This window comes from Macaca thibetana, chromosome 18 (assembly GCF_024542745.1).
Source record: "Macaca thibetana thibetana isolate TM-01 chromosome 18, ASM2454274v1, whole genome shotgun sequence".
Classification (NCBI taxonomy): domain Eukaryota; kingdom Metazoa; phylum Chordata; class Mammalia; order Primates; family Cercopithecidae; genus Macaca; species Macaca thibetana.
This window is the reverse complement of record NC_065595.1, coordinates 54,139,964-54,162,162: the sequence shown is the minus strand read 5'-3', so window position 1 is coordinate 54,162,162 and position 22,199 is coordinate 54,139,964. Positions and strand designations below refer to the sequence as shown.

At 42.6% G+C, this 22,199-nt stretch overlaps 1 protein-coding gene across 5 annotated transcripts in view; it reads right to left on the bottom strand.

Annotated features, from left to right (window-relative positions):
* The window catches only part of KCTD1 (potassium channel tetramerization domain containing 1), a 622,936-nt gene that overhangs the window by 13,211 nt on the left and 587,526 nt on the right, over positions 1–22,199 (bottom strand). For all 5 annotated transcript variants that reach the window (XM_050767132.1, XM_050767133.1, XM_050767136.1 and 2 more), the window contains one exon: positions 10,030–10,174. In XM_050767132.1, the coding sequence (XP_050623089.1) occupies positions 10,030–10,174 (145 nt within the window). The remainder of the gene's footprint in view (positions 1–10,029; positions 10,175–22,199) is intronic.

Below are 22,199 nucleotides of genomic sequence, written 5' to 3'. Positions count from 1 at the left end.
AAGGATTATAAATCATGCTGCTATAAAAACACATGCACACGTATGTTTATTGCGGCACTATTCACAATAGCAAAGACTTGGAATCAACCGAAATGTCCATCAGTGACAGACTGGATTAAGAAAATGTGGCACATATACACCATGGAATACTATGCAGCCATAAAAAAGGATGAGTTTGTGTCCTTTGTAGGGACATGGATGCAGCTGGAAACCATCATTCGCAGCAAACTATCACAAGAACAGAAAACCAAACACCGCATGTTCTCACTCATAGGTGGGAACTGAACAATGAGATCACTTGGACTCGGGAAGGGGAACATCACACACCGGGACCTATCATGGGGAGGGGCGAGGGGGGAGGGATTGCATTGGGAGTTATACCTGATGTAAATGACGAGTTGATGGGTGCTGACGAGTTGATGGGTGCAGCACACCAACATGGCACAAGTATACATATGTAACAAACCTGCATATTATGCACATGTACCCTAGAACTTAAAGTATAATAATAATAAAAAATAAATTAAAAAAAAAAAAAACTTAGCTGAGTGTGGTGGTGCAAGCCTGCAGCCCCAGCTACTGCGGGGGCACTGAGTCGGGAGGACTGCTTGAGCCTGGGAGGCTGAGACTGCAGTGAGCTATGATTGCACCACTGCATTCCACCCTGGGTGACAGCACAAGACCCTGTCTCAAAAAATTTTTTTAAGGCTGGGCACAATGGCTCATGCCTGTTATCCTAGCACTTTGGGAGGCTGAGGTGGGTGGATCACCTGAGGTCAGAAGTTCAAGATCAGCCTATTGATATGGTGAAAACCCATCTCCACTAAAAATACAAAAATTAGCTGGGCATGGTGGTGGGTGCCTGTAATCCCAGCTACTTGGGAAGCTGAGACAGGAGAATCACTTGAACCAGGAGGTGGAGGTTGCAGTGAGCCGAGATCGTGCCATTGCACTCTAGCCTGGGTGACAGAGCGAGACTCTGTCTCAAAAAAAAAAAAAAAAAATTTTTTTAAATTAATTTAAAAAATACCCAATAGACTTTTGAACATATCCAGGGCTAGGTAAGTTGGGAGCTGCCTGCCAGAAAATTTGTCTATGTCTAGGAATGGTGGACATTCATACAGATAGAACATGAAAGATGTGAGCAACATGGGGGACACTTACCAAAGACAACATTAAAGATACAAGGCTACGGAGAGAGAGAGAGAGAGAGAGAGAGAGAGAATTGTATGGTTCTCCATAAAAAATGGGGCCAAAGCTCTAGACTCTTGGTGTGCTGAGAGCTGCAACCACATGTGTGCATGTGTGAATATGCATGCGTACATGTGCATGTGCAGGGCATAAAGCAAAAATGAGCAAATCAGTAAAACTGGAGGGAGGGGAAAATTAAGGGAAGAGGGGCAGTCATGTCCATAATAAAACACTGCAGAAAAGCTCTGCAGTCACTTATGCAGAGACCAGATCTCAACAGCTTTCCATGGAAGCCAGGACACAAGCGGCTGCCACTGAAATGGTGTTCTAAAATATGAAATTATCTCAAAGATGAAATGGGTATCCAGCTTGGACAGCACATTTGCAGAATGAGATTTTAGGGGTGGAGGATCTTGTTTTTTCAGGATTGCATGCACTTGCTCACGCAGTATTAAACGGCTAGGGAGAGAAGCAGGTAATCAACCAACATTCTCCCCAGCAAACGTAGTGAAAGAGATTCTCTCCTCATGCAAAAAACCATGTCCCAGTTGGGCGCGGTGGCTCACACCTATAATCCCAGCACTTTGGGAGGCTGAGGCAGCCAGATCACTTGAGGTCAGGAGTTTGAAGCCAGCCTGGCCAACATGGTGAAACCCCGTTTGTATTAAAAATGTAAAAATTAGCCGAGCGTGGTGGCACACGCCTGTAGTTCCAGCTACTTGGGAGGCCGAGGAAAGAGAACTGCTTGAACCCGGGAGGCAGAGGTTGCAGTGAGCCGAGATTGCGCCACTGCACTCCAGCCTGGGCGACAGAGCAAGACCTCAAAGAAACCAAAAAACCCCAAAAACCATGTCCCTCCCAGGTAAAAGAGAAAACTCTGACGAGGAAGAAAGCACCAATAGTACTGTTCGGGACGCACAGACTCAAAGCTCCTCTGTGTACCTGTATTTGTGACTCCTGTAAACTGCACTGCTCCTGCTGATGCAGTTCCATCACCAGCCACCAGAGCGGAAGGACCCCTTCAGCTTCCGCTGCCCCTCCCAGGTTCCAGAACACCCGGTACTGTAATTTACAGCCTGTCACCCAGAGGTTCTGTGGGAAATGTTTTAAGGCCCTGGGATACGTGAGTTTCATTTGACATGCTTTTGTTTGTTTTTCCTCAAGCGTGGGTTACAGCTAAATCCTTAGCCAATTAAAGGGTGTGTTTGGTACTTAGGATTGATAAATAGCAGGTCTTTAAAGGCTCTGGAATCCTCAGGAAGCACGCAAAAGGTGCAGAGAAGCAGCTGTGCCAATCCTCGGCAGGTGGGCGGGTGAGTCCTTAAGGAAACCGGCCGCAGCTGAACTCCGTGTGGACGTTTTTCCCTCCCCAGCATCTAACCTGAATGCTCTTGGAGGAAAAATAACGACTGCTATGTAGGTTTATGTGCTGAGCGTTAAACCAAAGTACATGCCTAAAATACCTGGCTCAGTTTCTGGAACATACTGCAACTAAAAATGAATGGCTATTATCATTTCTAACTGTAATTCCCAATATATTCGTTTGTGATTCCCTGCAGCCTGCATCCTTTTTAATAATGGGAATTATAAATTAATATTATTCTGATAAGCAGCACACAATGATGATATTATATACCTGTTTTGTATTTTCTACTTAGTCCTATATAACTTTGAAAAGAAGTGCATTGCCTACTCATATTTAGATTGCAGTTTCCTGCATCTCTTTTAACCCTTTTTTGCTGTATTTCAATGAATTAATACTAAGCAATGATTATGTGCCCAACACACAATATCCTCTGGAAAAACATAAAAATGTCCCTGCCTGGAGAATCGCTTGAACCTGGGAGGCAGAGGATGCAGTGAGCCAAGATTGCAACACTGACCATCTCAAAAAAAAAAAAAAAAAAAAAAAAAAAAAAAAAAAAAAAAGTCCTTGCCTGCAAGAACTTTATAAAATGCAGCAAGGAAGTGAAGATATATACACAAAATATCCAGAGTCCAAACATCAGAAAGTAGATCAGCAGGTTTCAGATAAACTGTGGGAGCCAGAGCCTAGTTTGAATGTGAACCTCACTCCACTCATCTATTTACCCATCCATGCGTTCATTCACTCATTCCACAAATATTTACATGCTTAATATGTGGCAGGTGCTGAGCGTGTGGGACAGATGCTGCTGGCTAGCTTCGCTAACAGCCATTTCAACCTCTCTCCCTTGCCTATTTCTCTTACTACAGAGGCTAAAAATAAGCAAAAAATAAATAAATAAATAAATAAATAAAAAATCCCTTTCTCAGCCACCAACGGGAGGCTCCGTTCTGGCCAATGAGCCACAAAGGGAAAGTCTTCTGTGGGATTGTCTGACAAGGACAGAGTCTTGTGAGTTGAAAAGCTGTCTGCCCCTTTTTCCTGCCTTGACTGAGGATGTGACGCCTGGAATGGCGATGCCTGGTGCCGTGATGCAGTCACCATATGATCTTGAGGTGACAGGCATGAGGCCAGAATGTCAACACTGAGGATGGCAAAACGAAAAGACAGAAAGCCTCCTGGTCCTTGATAACATTGCTGGGCAGATACCTCTGCCAACAACCACAGGCCTCTGACTTCTCACGTGAGAAAAATGAATCTCCAACAGTGTAAGCCGCTGTTCATTGGCTGTTCCCACTCTCGTGGCCGGGAGCATCCCTACCTCACAGCTGGCCAGATGGTGCTGCACAGTGAGTGATAGACACACTGCGTGTGCATGGAGAATCGGGGGTACAGGTGAGCCTAAGCTACCCTGGGCCCAGGTAGGTTTGCTGGGGGATGTGGTGAAAAAGATGAGTCCTGAATTCCAGTAAAGGCCAGGGGAATGGCTGTGTAGGCGCACAGAGGGGCATTTGTCAGGGGGCAAGAGGAGGGTGTGTCTGAGGGACAGAGAGAAGTCCTGTAGGGACATGTGGAGGGTGACAGTGGGTGAGGTGGGCAGAGGCTAGAGCCTTCTGGGCCTTGTGGGCTGTGACAGGGATGTGGTGCTTTGCTCTGTGAGACAGAGGAATGAATGGAAGAAGCCGTGGCTGCTCATTTCTGCTTGACCCTCTGACTCTGGGAGGACGTGCAGCTCTCCAGGAAAATGCCTTGAAGACACAACAGAGCCGAGCATACGGCACCCCCAGGTCTCCTGCCTGAGTCACTACATTCCTTAAGAGATACATGACCCTAGTCCTTGCCTTTTCTTCCATATGAGATAACGTCTGACAGGTTGGTGAGGACGCTTCTGTAATCTATAACACGCTGTACTCTTACACCCAAAGCTCGATGTATTCTGCTTGTGGCGTCTGAGCAAGCATCATGTGATTTTCCGAGTACTGAACCTCCACCGCCTGTATACAAGCTGTGGGCTGAAATCCTGTGTAGGACCTCAGTAAGACTTCTGAGTCGAACTAACTTTAATTCTTGAAAAGCTTGGTTTATCTTCTTCATTCCACAGTTTCAGGAACAAGAGAAAGTCCCTGCAGAGTTTCAAGCAGGAGAAACTCCTGATACAGTATCCTTTTTAAAAAGTGTCACATGGTCAGGGATGGGGTAGGAGATAGTGGCCGGGAGAGAGAGAGGTGGGTGTAACTGTCAAAGGACTAGAGGAAGGATCCTTGTGGTGATGGAACTGTTCCGAACCTTGACTGTATCACTGTCAATATCCTGGTTGTGATAGTATTTTGCAAGATGTTATTACTGGGGGGAGCTGGGTAACACAGCATCTCTATTATTTCTTATAACTGCATGCAAATCTATAATGATGTCAAAATTAAAAGTTGAATTTTAAAAAAGCATCTCAGTTTCCATGCAGAGAATGAGTCAAAAAGGGGTTAAGAGTGGGAGAGTGGACTCCAATTATGAAGCCATTCCAAGGAGTCCAGAGAGCTGCTGGGCCTTGGGCTAGGGAGGTAGGATGAGGGCCGTGGACTGATTCGCGATGCGTCCAGGAGGTTAAGATGACGGACGCACTGACAGATCACGTGTGGGAGGCAAAGAAGAGGAAAAAGTCCAGAAGGACTGCAGGTTCCTTCCTTGAGCAAGTAGGTGGATCTGGCATCTTTTACCGAGATAGGATACAAAGGAAGAGGAGCAGATTTTGTTCTTGGTGGTGGTGGTGGCAGAGGGGGAGGCAGGCAGAGGGAGCTCATTTTTGGGCATGTAAAGTTTAAAGAGCGAATGAACTATCCAGGCAGGGATTCTGAGTCAGTATTTGGAAATGCGATCAGCTAAACATGAGGTGATTTTCATATTTGTACTAACCAAACCTTCTCCTGATGAAGTCCAGGCCATATATAACTTAGCAAAAAATACGAAATCCTATGGCAGTTTTTCCTTACTAGTATACATGTCCGTAGCTGTGACGACTTGACTTCTTTTTTGACAACTTTATTTTAAAATTGTTATTTTATTGTTTTATTTTAATGACCTAAGTCCTATGTGAATGCCTGCTCATTGTAAAAACTAATGATAAAATTCATACCAAAGCATATGGAACTAAAAGTGAAATATTCTCCCTTACCTCTTTCCAATTCTACTGCCTTTCCTCTAGGAAAAGATGAGAGAGTAAGAAGTCATTCCCCCACCTCTCCACATCATGCTTTGGCCCTTCTCTCTACAAGAGCTTACTTGCTCCCCAAAGTGGGAAAGGGTCCAGAGCTGACTGGGGAGCGCCTGACATTGGTGGCGCCAGGTTGGACTAGCGGCCGATCACTGCTGGAATCTGTGCCCTGAGCAGGGACCCAGCTTCCTGACTCCTCTTCCTGTCTCCACGTGCAGCAAGCACCTGCTTTTGAGAACAGGCCTCGTTCTCTCCCTAGGTCTCTCTGTTTCACCTGCAGCTGCTGTGGGATGCTGGCCTGCTCTCTTCAACTATGCTATTCATCAGCCGTGGCCTCGAAGACGTGGGGCTGCTGTCTAAACCCAGTCAGTTCCCTTGATCATGTCTGAGAGTGTGTGACCCCAGGTGCAGACTGAGGGCTGGAGGTAGAGACTGCACTTTGGCCTTGGGCCTGCAGAGTGCTGTCTAATTCAGCTATGATCTGAGAGCCCTGGATAAAATTTTTGCTCAAATTAATAAAGTAGCATGGAGAAAAAGGCAGGAAAGAGGTTCAAAAGTTGTCATGCCAAGAAAAAACTGTATACACTACGTTGAAAATTATCCTTGAACAGCCTCTAGGAAGGTACCATATTAGAAACTGCTCCTTGGAATACCATGCAGCCATAAAAAGGAACGAGATCATGTCCTTTGCAGGGATATGGATGAAGCTAGAAGCCATTATCCTCAGCAAACTAACACAGGAACAGAAAACCAAAAACTGTATGTTCTCACTTATAAGTGGGAGCTGAACAATGAGAACACAAGGACACAGGGAGGGGAACAACACACAATGGGGCCTGTAGGGGTAGGAGGAGGGAAAGCATCAGGATACATAACTAATGCATGCAGGGCTTAATACCTAGGTGATGGGTTGACAGGTGCAGCAAACCACCATGACATATGTTTACCTATGTAATAAACCTGCACGTCCTGCACACGCATCCCAGAACTTGAAATAAAATAATAACAATAATAATAATAAAAAAGAAATCGCTCCTCAATATGCTTCCTTTCCTGAGCTGGAAGAGATCACTACTGATGAAGCGGCTTTTGCTTAGGAGCCATGTTGCACAAACCAAGCCCGCATGTCTTCAAACCCTGGAATCAAGCTCAGTGCAGTGAGATGCACGCCATTGAGGGGGCCTTGGGAATTGCCCTTGGCTGGGAGCAGTGGGCTCCTGCGCCTTCCTCAGGCTCATTCCAGGGCTGCGGGAAGCTCATTCACTGGCTGCAGTTATTACACTCTCTCTATTTTCTTGCCAGTTGCATATAGTTGTTTCCATGTAAAATAAATGTGCACATGATGCAACTCCTCTGTGCTCTCTTTTCCATTTGGCTAATAATCCTTGGCATGTGCCCCACTGTTCAAAATCCTGAAGGAGAAGATAAATAAGGGGCCCCTGAGCTTCTCATGAACTTGGGATCTACCCTTCTGGATCTTTTTCTATGCATTTATATATGCATACATACCTGATCTTTTACATAAATAGAAACATACTATACATATGGTTCTGCAACTTAATATTTTCACTGAATCATGGAATTATGGGATTTCCCCCGCACATATCAACAGATATAGATCTAACACATCTTTCAAACTAGTCCATAGTATGGATAGTCTATAATATTTGTAACCATTTGCCACTGCTGAACTTTCTTTTTTAGAAAGTCCAGTTTTTGCTATTATAAACATGACTATAATAAACATCCTACATATAAATATCTTTACATATTTATGTGACTATTTCTAGCAGATCAAAGAGTATGTGTATTTGAAACTTTAATATTTACTCCTGAATTGTCCTCCAAAAATGTTTAATGATTTTTACTTCCAACCACACTGTATGTTCCCTAACACTGTATATTATACATCTTTTAAAATTTTGCCAATCTAATGGATAAAAGGGAGTATCTCATTTTATTTTTGTTTCTTTGATACAAAAGAGACTGAATGCCTTTTCAAATGTTTAATGCCAATTTCTGTTTTTTTCTTTGGGAAAATTTTGTTCATAGCTAAAAAATTTTTTCCACTGGGTTGTTTGTATGTTTCTTACAGATTTTTAAGATAGATCTTTTAGGACAGGTATTCATCTTTTGTTGCAAATATTTCTTATGGTCTCACACTTATCTTTTATTTGTATATGATGTCTTTAACTCAACTATTTTTTTTTTAAAGGATAGCTTCTGGGTAGGAAGTCTCATTTAGACAGGCCCTTTCTGCCTCAAAATTATACTTTTAGAAATTTCAGGGCCGGGCGCGGTGGCTCAAGCCTGTAATCCCAGCACTTTGAGAGGCTGAGACGGGTGGATCACGAGGTCAGGAGATCGAGACCATCCTGGCTAACATGGTGAAACCCCGTCTCTACTAAAAAATACAAAAAACTAGCCGGGCAAGGTGGTGGGCGCCCGTAGTCCCAGCTACTCGGGAGGCTGAGGCAGGAGAATGGCGTGAACCCAGGAGGCGGAGCTTGCAGTGAGCCGAGATCACGCCACTGCACTCCAGCCTGGGCGACAGAGCGAGACTCCGTCTCAAAAAAAAAAAAAAAAAAAAGAAATTTCTTTGTATTTTTTCCTAATACTTTTATTGCCCTTGTTTTTGTATTTATTTTTGAAATTTTGTGAATTTATGATGTAGGGCAGGGCTCTGGCTTTACAATTCCCTCAAATGTCTCAGTGCTGATCGTCTCAGCGCCTATTACTGACTACTGCTTTCTTTTCCCACTGATGTGAAATGCCACCTTTATAGTACATCCAATTCCTGTGTACCTGTACATCTATCTCTGGACCCTACTCTTCTCCATTGATTTGTATATTTCAGCGCTGTCAGAACCACACCTTTAAATTAACATAGCTCGAAAGTCTGTTTTGACATTGGTAGGACACATCCACATTACCCACCTTTATCACCATCACTATGACCAGAAATACTTTTTTTTTTTTAGCTATCCTTACACTTTTTTTTCTTCTACACAAACTTTATAAATGGTTCAAATTTCATTTTGAAAACTCTATTACTTAAGTGGATTTGTCCTGACTATACAGAATAATTTGAGGATAACTGACATCTTAACAATATTGAGGTTTCCCATCCAGGAACCTAGAATGTTTCCTCATTTATTCAACTGTTTTACAGTTGTATGGAGAGATTTGTGGTTTTCTTAATCAGCCTTTGCTTGTCTCTTGTTAGGTTTATTCCTAGGTGTTATAATTTTTGCTGTATATTTTTCTATTATAGTTTACAATTGGCTCTTGCTATTCTCTAAAAAGGCTATTGACTGGCCGGGCACAGTGGCTCATGCTTGTAATCCCAGCATGTTGGGAGGCTGAGGCAGGCGGATCACCTGAGGTATGGAGTTTGAGACCAGCCTGCCCAACATGGCGAAACCCCATCTCTACTAAAAATAGGAAAAATTAGCCTGGCGTGGTTGTGGGCACCTGTAATCCCAGCTACTCAGGAGGCTGAGGCAGGAGAATTGCTTGAACCCAGGAGGCAGAGGTTGCGGTGAGCCAAGATCACGCCTCTGCACTCCAACCTGGGAGACAAGAGCGAAACTCCGTCTCAAAAAAAAAAAAAAAAAAAAAAAAAAAAGCTGTATATTGATCCTGAATTGAGCTGCTTTAATGAGTTCTTTATAAGTTTTAATAGCATTAAGTTGGCTCTTTAGAATCATCCATTTGAAGAAACATTATCAGCTGCAAAAATTACATTTTCGTAAATTCCCTTCTAATATTAACACTTTCTATTTGTTCTCCTTGTCTGACTCCATTGCCTAGAGTTACCAGCACAACGTGGGCTATCTCAGCGTGACTAACCTTAACACTTGTTTCTAACTGTAAAGGGAACAATTCTAAAATTTTACTGTTCATGTATGCTTTCGATTTCTGGGAGCGGGGAGGGGAAGTCTTCATTAAGCTAAGAAAGTTTTCTTTTATTCTCTAGCTCTCTAAGACATATCAGAAATGAGCTTTGAATTTAATCAACTCCTTTTCAGTTTGTTCAAGTGAATTATAATTCAATTCTTTAAATGCAAAGTGATCCTATTTTAGTCATGTAGAAGTTTAATGACCATATCCACTATTTCATGAATACAGCATAACCATGTGAAAGAGAACTCTGGCACCTTTTGAGTTGGTGTATGTTAATAATGTAGAACTAGAAATATGTTTTTGGAGCACATAAAAAAAATCACATATTTATGCTATTGGTGATTTAACATGGATCCCTCACCTTGAAATCATCAGGAATGAGGAGTTTGGATGTTCGTAGAAAATTCAAGATATATCTGAACATCTGTCCATCTCTGTCAATGAAATAGTGCTGTTTGAGACTGTCCAAAACAATGGGCTCTGTACCATCAAAAAGTCTTCCGATTCTGTGATAGAAAAGAGGGAACAGTGAAGACAATTAGATCAATTGTTCAGCCACTGAGACTAAGAGGTGACTTTTATCACTGTCAAAGGTAGCACTTTTGAAGATGGCAGTAGGGAAAAATCACGATTGTCTGCAAAGTGTTGGTCCCTGCTTGATAAATATCTCAGGATGAGACCATTCAAAATAGTCCTAGGCTCTGTCAAATAAATTCTTTTATTCACTGTCTTTCACCTGCAAAGAAAATGTTCCTGATGTGGTGATTATGGCTAAGTGCTGTCACTGTAATGGAAGGTCACATCTTTCCCCGTGTTACTTAAAACAAGCTTTTCTGCTACTTAAAAAATGTTATTGCTCCAAAGTGTCTTTGAAACAGATTCTACTAAAAAAGCAATTTTGTTTTTAAGAAATTGTTTTCTGAGTTTTTGTCACCCATGAATCCCAAACTTTCTAAAAATAAGGCAAAGTCTATATGTTGACACCTACATTTAATGATAAAAAAAGAATAATTTAAAATACCACTCATCTAGGTGAATATGTTTTCCAATAACAATAGACACTACAGTTTCTTAGGTCTCAGCAAAAAGCATTTTTAACAGCCAGGCATCATTACAAAAAAATATTTGGCCACCCCCAAAATATGACCTGTTCAGGAACATGAGTAACTACGCTTAAAAACAAGAATCCATAATATGCTTTTCCCAATTTTGGAATGAACATTTGTATGGTGTGCTGCAGTTAAAAGTGTTTTGCATCTATCATTTATCCCATTAATAAAGGCTGAACCTATACACATTAGTATATGCTCAGTTAATAGAAGGTGGTCATATCTATACTGTGAAAACACAGAGGGCTGGCTAATGACATGCAAACATTCCATATCAGAGAATAGAATAGAATTTACACACTAGAAATCAGTTCCTGTACCAAAAGGTACATTTTACTTTCATTAACAGTGTGGGCAGGCAAATAGCTCCATTTTTTAACGAAAAGCTTTTGCTGATCTCCTAACAAATCTCTCTCTGATTTGGAATAACATCATTCTGTTGCTCTGAAGATCTTGAAATTATACATTTTCTAATCTTAGGTTGAAGTGGGGCAGGTGTAATGATAAATCAATAATTCCACCCCTCTTAAAATACAACAAACAAACAAGTAGGAAAGCTACTTTCCTCTCTCCCCCAAAAGAAAGGCATGTGAATTTTTGTTTCAACAAAAATCTTTTAAAGATAATTTTAAAACTCATGTTTTAAAATCATTTTTAAAAACCCATGTTACCTTACTCTGAAGGCAGTAAGGGCAAAGAGGAAAGCAAGTACATATGGTAGGGTTATTTTCTAAAATTCAATAAATATTTTTGAGCTAGTGTTTTATCCAACTTTCCATGAATTGCCCGTGATTATCTAGGGTGTGGATTACAACCTTTTTGGGATTCTTTCACTGCATGTCACCTAGTCATTCATTTCTCACTGGCACATCAATCAAACAGTAGGCTTGAAACTAAACTATGCTTAGTTACTTACTTCTAATGTTTCCAGGACAATTTGATACAGGATGAAAAAGAATGAGATTTGTTTGCCTATTATTAAAACATTTTACTCTTCACTCTTAATAACATGATAAATTTCCAGTTGACAGGGGAAGAAAAGGGAGCTATATTAAGTGCTTTCCAGATGCCTTGTACCATCCTTAGTACTTTATATATGTAACAAACCCATTATCTTCATTTTAAAGATGAAGAAATAGGCTTGAAAAGATGACTAACTTGCCCAACTAGTTAAGCAGCATTGGGGGATCTGTGCACAGTCTGTCTGGTCCTAGAGGGGCCTCCCTTACAACAATTGGAATGAAAAGAATTACCAATATCGAATGAAAGCTTATGGTCTAGAGTTTTATTTCTGCCATATATTCGGGGAGTGAGAATTTTACAATGAAATCCAAGCACCTATACCGAAATAAGTCAGTATCAGTGATCCTGTCACTTTACTAAGAGAGGAAAAGTAGGTATTTTGTTCTTTTAAAAATCCTGTTTTTAAATTTTTAGATAAACTCTCATTTTCAGGTCTAGACTTGGATGTACGCTTGCACAGAATGAGTGATTAATAAACCTATACGGAGTGAACGTGTAAAGGAATCAGGACTGAGGAGTGCGGAATGAGAATGGGGTTTGGCTAGTTACTAGCTGTAATCTAGGTGAATCGACTTCTTTGTCTCCATTTCTTTTTAAAAATTAAGTCTCACTTTGTTTTATAAAATAACTTTAACTTTTTCTCGGGGTTGATGAGGAAATTCAGTGTGCTCATGGTGAGCTCAAAAAATGCACAGCAATAGAAAGTATTGCAAACCAGCCAACAAAAATTTCTATAAAAGCAACTCTTAGAAGACTGCAAGTGCTAAGGCACAGGATTTAAGGAGAAAAAGGAACAATCCTGGAAGTGCATTGTTTATAGACCTTTCTAAAAATAGGAGAGAAGTGTCATTTAAATGGTTTTTAGGATGCAAAAACCAAGAATAAAAAACAACATCGGGTGTGGATACAATGAAGCATCTTCACTTCTAACGTAGTTAAAATAGAAAAAAGCTGCAAAGAGCAGAGCAGGAGGGAGAGGCGAAGCGAGAACTTGCAGAGCTGGCCCGCGAGTAACCTAGAAGCCGCCTGGCCGTCCGGGCGGGAGAGAGAGTGGGGAGAACTGGACTCTTCAGGCGGCCTCCACCAAGATCAGAGGAGACGAAAAGCTGAGGAAGGCCTGGATTCCACCCAGCACAAGAGGAACCCTAGCCAGGGAATTTTTCTCATGAGGGGGTCCAGTCAAAGGGCAGCAAGCAAGGCCCAGGCCCTGTCTGGGGCCCCCTTGCCTGGTGGAACCGCAGGCCCCCGCCAGGCCGTGGGAAGGAACGCGGCGGCCAGCTCGGCCAGACCTGATGGAAGGGGCTGAAAAACGCGCGCTGCCAGGGCAGGAAAGGTCTCGTGGGCTCCGTGGGAGCCGAGCCGGCAAGGGTTGTGGAGAGAAAGGGGAAAGGGCTGGAAGGGATGAGCGCTTGGGCCGCAGAGGCACAGGCCTGGCGGAGGTGAAAGCCTCTCGGAGAAGAAAACGTTCCCCATTGGAAGCAACAAACGTTAGGAGTAATGACAAGAAACGCAGGGCTGCTGATTTCTGCCAACTTTAAAAGGAGGAACGTTGGAGTTGTGAAAACACGGCGGAGGGGACATGTGGTGCCAAGGGTCGTAAAATGGCGTCCCTGGGTGGTGTTTGAGATTGCAGGGCTGTGTTGTGGAAAAGTATTGTTTGGCTAAGCAAATAATGGGGAAAATCGGCACAGGCTGTATTTCTTGTGGACATGTGAATGGAGTTACAAATCAAACTGCAATGATTTGTAAACTCTGGTGCCTGAAAACTATGTGGAACTCATTACAGTTTACTAACCTTGGAGAACATTCCTGTTTTCCAACTAACCAAGACCAAGCTGGCTCCAGACGACGTATGGCTGGTTTTGGATTTTTTTTTTTTTTTTTTTTTTTCGCTCATTGAATCAAGTGGCAATGCTGAGAATGACTTTCTTCCACCAATTTCTTTTTGTTTTTTAAGGATGATCATTACTATTTTAACTAACTTTTTTTTTACTTTTTAAAACATTTTATTTTGAACAATTTCAAACTTATGCCAAAGCAGAGAAAATAATAGAATGAACCCCCATATGACCATCAACCAGCTTCAAAAGCTGTCAATTCCTGGTTAATTTTGTTTCAACTCTACCTCTGTGCCTCACTCTCCTTTCAACTGGTAATTCTGAGGTATATCTCAAACACTGTATTATTTTACTGTACATATCTCATAAACTAGTAAGATTAGAAAGTTCACTAAAAATATGTTCACTAAAAAAAGTTCATTAAAAACAACAGATACTGAATTCCACTGTTAATACTAGCTTTTTAATATTAGCATTCTGAGGCCGGGCATGGTGGCTCATGCCTGTAATCCCAGCACTTTGGGAGGCCGAGGCAGGCAGATCCCAAGGTCAGGAGTTCAAGACGAGCCTGACCAACATGGTGAAACCCCGTCTCTACTAAAAATACAAAATTAGCCGGGCGTGGTGGCGTGCACCTGTAATCCCAGCTACTCTGGAGGCTGAGGCAGAAATTGCTTGAACCCGGGAGATGGAGGAATCCAGTGAGCCAAGATCGCATCACTGCGCTCTAGCCTGGGCAACAGAGCGAGACTTTGTCTTAAAAAAAAAAAAAATAGTGCTCTGTTGATTACTCTTGTTTATAGAGCAAGTAATGCAAGACCTAATCTCTGAGGAAACCAAGCTTATTTGGTGGGAAGTGAGTCTGGTTTTCTCCACTCTCCCTGGCATCGTGTGCTGTCCATACTGTGCATTAAAGAATAGTCTTACGTCAAAGAGAGTATAGGGCTAGGATCCTACATTTGGCTTAGTGTGAATCATTCATTAAGAATTTTTTTCTTGTGTATTCATTCATTTTATGAACCTGATTTCTCTAATTTCCTGTGACTCAGGTTCTTAAGAATTTCTCTTTCTTTCTTTCTTGTGTAATCATTCAGTTACTCATTCACTCTTTCCACCAGTATTAGTGGGGGCTCACTATGCCAGATACAGGGGATGCAGTAGTAAATCAGCCACAGTCCTTGCTTCTGTGGAATTTAAGTCGTCGGGGCTGGGAGTGCAGGTCAGGTACAGTGTGATCAAGTGTGTCACTGGGTGTGTACAGTGGGCTCAGGAGGTGCACCTGGATCACCTAACTCAATCTGGGGTTGGCAGGGAAGAAAGAGAAAGCTCATCGGAGACCTGAAGGAGAAGAAGTTGGCCAGGTACAGGGGCGGGAGGTAAGGTTAGGTAAGCAGGGAGAAGGGTGGGGAAGATACAAAGGCTTGTAGCCAAACCCTGCCACGTGATTACTCTCTATTGGGGTGTAGTCAGGCTGGCTGAGAAACGAGGCTGGAGCAGCAGAAGCCAGATTGTAAAAAGCCATGTGAGCCAGGTCAAGGAGTTTAGATTTGGTCTCAAGGGCAATGGGGACTGGTGTCAGGCTATGTTGTCAGGGACAGTAAGTAAAAGAGCACATTTAGGAGTGAGACAGAGTCAAGATGCCACATCTGAAATCACACCTTCTCACAGACACAGCTTCTGGCTTACCCAAATCCTGTCTGTTTTGCCTTGCTTTGACTACGTCATTTGCATAATGCAGTGGTTCTTAACCCTGGCTACACGGTGGCATCACCTGGGCAACTCTGAAAAAATAATGATGCTGGCTCCCCACCCCCAGCTATTCTGATGTAATTGGTCGGGAATGAAGCCCAGGCATCTGTATTTCTTTAAAAAAAACTCTGTAAGTCTCAACTGAGTTGACAACCAGTGTAAAGGAGGTTGAGCAGAGAGACGAAAGAGGAGGCAAGTAAATCTCAATGGAGACCCTGTCATTCTGAAGTGTCACAGCATACTTTCTCAAACTGTGAAGGATCTCCAGGACAACCAAATTCAGCCTCTCATTTACAAATGGAGACACCGAGTCCCAAATATATAACACTCAAGGACGCATGGCTGGATAGACACAGAGCTGGCTCCAGACCCCAGCATGCTGCCCCTGTGGTGATCGGCACAATGGTCAAGTTCAAGCCTACGGGAGACAACGGCTTTAATGCCAGTTACTACTCATTGAATAGCATTATGTGCCAAAGAGTGAGCTGGCTGCTTTAAGGGTTTGTATCTCATTTAATCTTTACAATGAGGTCAAGGAAATCATTGGTAGACTGAGAAGATACCCTACACTGAACAGAACCAAACCAAACTGAAACACCCCAAGACTTCTTAGGTTCCTTTCAAACTGCCGTTACAACTGTAAAGAGGTCTGAGGAGGGATGGGAAAGAGGACTCCCAGGGAAATGGAAACCTCTGAGAAGAGTAGTATACGTGAGGCTCCGTCTCCATTTACCTTGCAGCTCTTGTTCCATTATATGCTGTGTCCCTACACTTAATCCTGAAAACTCTTATGGGATTTGTCGCTTTACAGCTAAGGAAGTTTAGCTTGAAGAGGCTGCCAACTCTGCCAAAGCTGCCTTCTGGCTCCAGGCTCTATATACCCCACCCTTCCCATACTGCGCTGTCCAGGGCACCCCATGCCACCTCATGCACCAAGGCATGTAACTCAACACCAGGCCCAGCTTTACCGAGAGGCCGGCAGGTTAATCCTTCCAACTCTCCCCTGCGGTCCATGCGTGGTAATTACAGAGGGAGGGCTCATCTGCATTGCTGCAGGATCGACCAACCCAGAGCGGGCGGATGCATCCTGCTCAGGGGTGAGGCTGGGGAAAGAAGTGCAAAGGGAAGGGCACCGGTGGTTGGGCCCTTTTATCCATTTGGCTCTCCTTTGCCAAGAAATGCCTTTTTTCCTCTACGTCTAGGCTTCCAAGCCATGGGAAATAAGGTTTGGATTTTAGGAAAAGATTTCATTTAGATTCCGGTCCAGATTTATTTTGCTGGCCAAGAGATTCAGAGGCTGCTTACAAATGACATCTTTAGCATTTGGAGATATTTAATTACAAAAGTGATACCTGCTCATGTTGTCAACGGGAAAAGTATAGAGGGTGAAGAAGCAGCAAAACAGAAGAACAATCTGCTGTGAGCCCACCACTCAGCAGGAAATTACTTTTTAAAATCTGATTTAAAGAGTATTTTTCTTTCTTTTCTTTTTCATTTTTGTTTGGGAGTGAGTCTCGCTCTGTTACCCAGGCTGGAGGGCAGTGGCATGATCTCGGCTCACTGCAACCTCTGCCTCCCGGGTCAAAGTGATTCTCCTGCCTCAGCCTCCTGAGTAGCCGAGATTACAGGCACCTGCCACCATGCCCGGCTAATTTTTGTATTTTTAGTAGAGTTGGGGTTTCACCATGTTAGCCAGGCTGGTCTTGAACTCCTGACCTCAGGTGATCCTCCCGCCACAGCCTCCCAAAGTACTGGGATTACAGGCATGGGCCACCATGCCTGGCCTAATGAGTATATTTCCATTGAACCATTTTGTTTTTGGAAGCACTTGTAGCTTCATACATTTTTATGGCTACTAATTTGCATTCCCAACCAACTTTTTTTCCTAATGTCTGAAACCTAAGATAGATAAATCCAGGGTGGAGGCTGGGTGAAGGTGTGGAAGTTGTGTGCATGCACAATGGGGATGGTGTGTGTGTATGTGTGTGTGTGCACATAAGAGGCATGTGCAGAGCTGACACCACAGGTGCAACCTAAACTCAGGACAGCAGGAAGGGAAGGAGTCCTGGAAAGAGGAGATGGTGTTGCAAACAAAGGGTTCCTTTGCCTCCTTTCTGCTGAGATGAGAGAGGAACGAAACAAAGTGGGTGGAAGGGAAGGAAATGCTAGGTTAATACACGAAACGTTTGGAAAAATAGGGGTTCAATATTGTATTCTCCCTGTGTTTGCAAATATTTTTGAATGTCCATAATAAAACGTTTTTCTGTTAGAAAAGAGAATGCTATGCTGGAGATAATTATAGTGTAAAAAATATCATTAGTCAATTAGTTGTTTCAGAAGTCTGCATTATCATAAACAGCATTTAATTTGTTTAAAGTATTATAACTGTTAAAAATTCCAGGAATAGCTCTTTAAGATTTCCAGACTCAAGAAATTTCATCTATATTTCATGAACACAGACAAAAATTAAGTCAGAGCTTGTTACAGAAATGGATAGAAGTAATTTAAGAGAAGGGGGAAATACCTTCTAAGTAAAAACAAACAAAACAAATTATATCTACTTATGAGGATATAATGTTTCTAGTACCTGTTCCCTGAGGTGGCATCATTTTCTTAAATGATACATAGAACTGAAGAAAGTAGGGGAGAAAGGAAAGGCAAGTTTGAAATATAAGAAAAAGTATGAGCTCAATAACAAGTCAGGAACTCGGCATTGTGGAGAATCCATCACAGGGCCACTCAGGGGTAGCTGATTCTCCAGTAAGCTTATTAATCCTCCCCTGACTGTGGTTAGAACATTTTTAAAAATTAGAGGGTTATACTGCCTTTTTACTATGAAAAGTACTATTACAATGAAACTGAACTTTTTAAGAATTGACATAAGTAGACTTTTTGTTTCTTCATTTACTGAATGCCCACCATGTTCCCTGTTCTCTTTGGGGCCTTAAACTGGGCATGATATGGTCCCATTGGGTGTCATGGAAGGACAGAGGAGAGGGAACCAGCTGGCCTAGGCAGGCAGGGCAGGCCTCCTGCTGGAGGCGATGACTCTGCAGGGTCTGGAGGAAGGGGAAGTGCACAGGGGCTTGGAGAAGAGATTTTAGCCTGAGGGCTCAGCTGGAGAGAGGCCACGGAGGCAGGAAAGAACATGATGTGTGATGGGCGAGGTACAGACACAGCCAGTGAAGAGCATTTCTCTCAGTATTGACCTGAGCGGGGTAGGTAAGGGCACCATTATTCACAAGAGTTTTGGCACAGCCCTTCAGTCATGTCTTAGGAACTTCCTGGCATGTTCAGCTCCAAGACCCATAGACCTGGGTTTGAAACTTGCCTTGAGTTTTGATTTCTTCACCTGAGCAATGGGATAATACCTACCTCAAATAGTTCTCATGAGGAATAAGTGGATATCTAATAAGCCCTACATTGAACTGAGTGTTCATCTGTGCGGGGCACACTATAGAGTCTTGACACCTCCATGAGGTAGGTACTGTTATCCCCGTTTTACAGGCAAGGACACCTGGCCAACTAATCAACAGTGAGGCCACATTTCACAACCAGGCGGCTGGACCACAGGGTCCAGCTGGGACCCACATCCTCACTGTGGCCATTCTACTGCTCAGTAAAGCACTGTGCATGGCCTTGGTAAATGCTGACAGATGTGCATCCTTGGGAGACGATGTGCTATGCAAAAACAGAGTTCTAACTGAACAGAAAATCCTGCATGCATCTTGAATTGAAAGAAAACTTTTAAGATCACCTGGGCCTGTTCTCTGACTTGAGTGTTTAAACATGATTTCTAGGGCAAATGGCTATTTGTGTAAGATCAGTCCAGGATCAGATCATCGTAACCTCCCTGGGAAGCCCAATTTAGTATTTTTTCAGCTAGAACAGTTTCTGTTTAGGTTTTCCCTTACTTTTTATTTGGGCAGGCGAGCACGAACATATGCACAGAGCCTGCCCCCACAGCCCACGCCCACCTTCCTCCCAACACTGTTCTATATTTGGAGGTATTTCTGACACACTCCTTAGTCTCTTCTCTTAATTTAAAACTCCATAATTTGTTTTCCATTTCACAATAATAATTACTATTCAGAGAAAAAAATGTTAAAATAGCCAACATGTATTAAGCATATCAAGTACTCCGCTAAAAACTTTATGGATTATCTAATTTAATCTTTTTTTTTTTTTTTCTTTTTGCCCAGGCTGGAGTGCAGTGGCATGATCTCGGCTCACTGCAACCTTCATCTCCTGGGTTCAAGTGATTTTCCTGCTTCAGCCTCCTGAGTACCTGAGATTACAGGTGTGCGCCACCATGGCCAGCTGATTTTTATATTTTAGTAGAGATGGGGTTTCACCATGTTGGCCCCCATGTCTTGAACTCCTGACCTCAAGCGATCTGCCCCACTTGGCCTCCCAAAGTGTTGGGATTACAGGTGTGAGCCACCGGACCCGGCCCTGATTTAATCTTATTGCAGCTCTATAAAGTATTTTGATTTTCCTGATGGAGAAACTGAGTTACAGAGCCATTGAGTAACTTGCCAAGGGTTTCTGAGCTACATAGTCTATTGTCCCTGAAGAGTGAGGGCCAGCCCATGCTCGAAGCTGTCCCTGACTCACAGTGTCCGTCTGTCCCAGAAGTCCCAGCTCCTTTCCTGCTCTGGCACCTCCTGCCAATCTTTCTTCATGTCGTAGTTGTGCTTTTTGTTACAGAACAAACTCTTTTGCATGTGTTCCCAATGAACTTAATCTGCGTTGGAAGGACTATTCCTATTCCTGGGTTTCTCAGTATTAGCAACCCTAACTACTGGACTGGAGCCTTCCTGTGTGAAGAAACATTCTTGATTCTTCATCTGTGGTGTCAACAGCTCTAACAAATGGAACAGACTCTGGGCCCATCCCCGTGTGACTGCTGCTCTCCAGGTGGCCCCATCTCTCCCTATTTTTTGATTATTTCCCTTGGTGTTTTACTGTTCCAGACTGTTAGAATTAACTTACATGTCACTGCAGTCACTTCATATAAAAACGTCAGATTAATTATATGGCACTATGAGAAGAGTATGGCCAAGCCAGCTGTATGTATTTTCAATTTTACAATTTTTCCCACTTGCAATCATGCCAGCAAAAGAACAGCCTACAATGAAAGTATTTAAACCTTTTGCTTTTTACCTATACGTGAAAAACCAGAGGCTTAACACAGTGCTTAATTCAGAAAAAGAGAACTAGAAAATAGATGTAATTTACTTACAGACTAAGTAAATACTTTTTGGACACCTAACAGAAGATATTTGGAAGCAAATAACTGAATCTACCCTGATTCCTTCACACCCCTACTTTATCCCTCCATACTCAGACACACACACACACACAAAACTTCATTGATGGTATCAGTCAACAGAATATCTCTTCAAATATTTACAGTATTGAAACATGGTTGGATGAATGAAAAGGAATGAATTATTCTGTCATTTATGATGTTAGAGTGACTAGGAAGCTTAAAAACACATTCAGAAGCTACGCCTTGCAATGACCAAGTCAAAGGCAGGAGACAGCCTCAGGACGGTGAGCTATATCTCTTGAAAAGGAGGACAGAAAGCTGAAAATTGGACAAGAATCCTAATACACAACTTCAAAAGTATATAGACATTTTAAAGAATCTATACCCAACATTTTAAGAATGTCTAATTGCTTCTTCAAATCACCGTGGAGGATGAGGCTTTATGCTCTGAGAAGCTTTTAAGGTTTCTAATTTATGTCGCAAGCTTATTTAAATAGTCACCAAATCAAAATGACATGTGAAAAATATTAAGTTTATATCAGCTCATGATTCAAAGACAACACTTGTGGGTGTGTGTGGTTGGGAAATACCCAAGAAGGCGCTGACAGCATTCTGCCCTTGGGTGCACTGTGGCCAACAATGCGCGGTCTGTAGGTGTGTGTCTTGTGCAACCGTCTACGCCCTTCTAGGCTTAGTCGTGGTTTATCATAGTTCAAAAATTTACCCAGAGGCCCCAAGCCAGTCCATAGCCATGCTAGGTGATAGGAATATCTATCAATATTTCTCCCTACCCCTCTAACAAAGAACAGAACCAAGCCCTAACCTGAAAATCATTGAAAGAAAGAAAAGTTTCCCAGCTAACAAGGATTCCTCATTTTTTTCCTCTTCCTTTTAAGATGATCATGTATAGACACTGACAAGTTTTGGTAGTAGTTTGATGACTTCACTTCCCATAACTTGTGGTTTCCACTAGCTTTTCATTCAGAAGGCCTGGGTGCGAAAGAAATACTTTTCTCATTTAAGAATCTGCATAGAGAATTATCAGTGGCTTCCTCCAGAGCCTGACACCTGGTGTACTTGGAAATCCAAACCATATCTTCCCCGTTCAGCTTTTCCAATCGTTAGAGACATCAAGCTAGGGTGAAGAATGGAACTTCATTTTTTTTAACGTGGTTTCCTAGGTTTTCTTAGTTGTTACAACAACCTTTATTCCAGTCCATTTTCTCTGAATTCCAACCTTCATGCTATTTTGTTCCTTCTGCAATGTATCATCAAAATGATGATGTTTTAATAAAGTACCTTCTTTAGGGCCCCTAACATTACAGATCCGTGGGATACACTTAAAAGAGCATTGTTATTTTTTTTTTTCTTTTATATTGACTGTGTTGCTTTCGGACTAGAAGAGTTTTCCGTTTTTAGCTAAGCTCTAAAGCCCTCAGGACTTTTTAGCTTTTTTTTGAAAATCAATTTTTGGCGGGGTCGGAGGGGCCTCACCACGTTTAATGAGGCTGGGTGGGAGTTCTGGAACACACTCGGC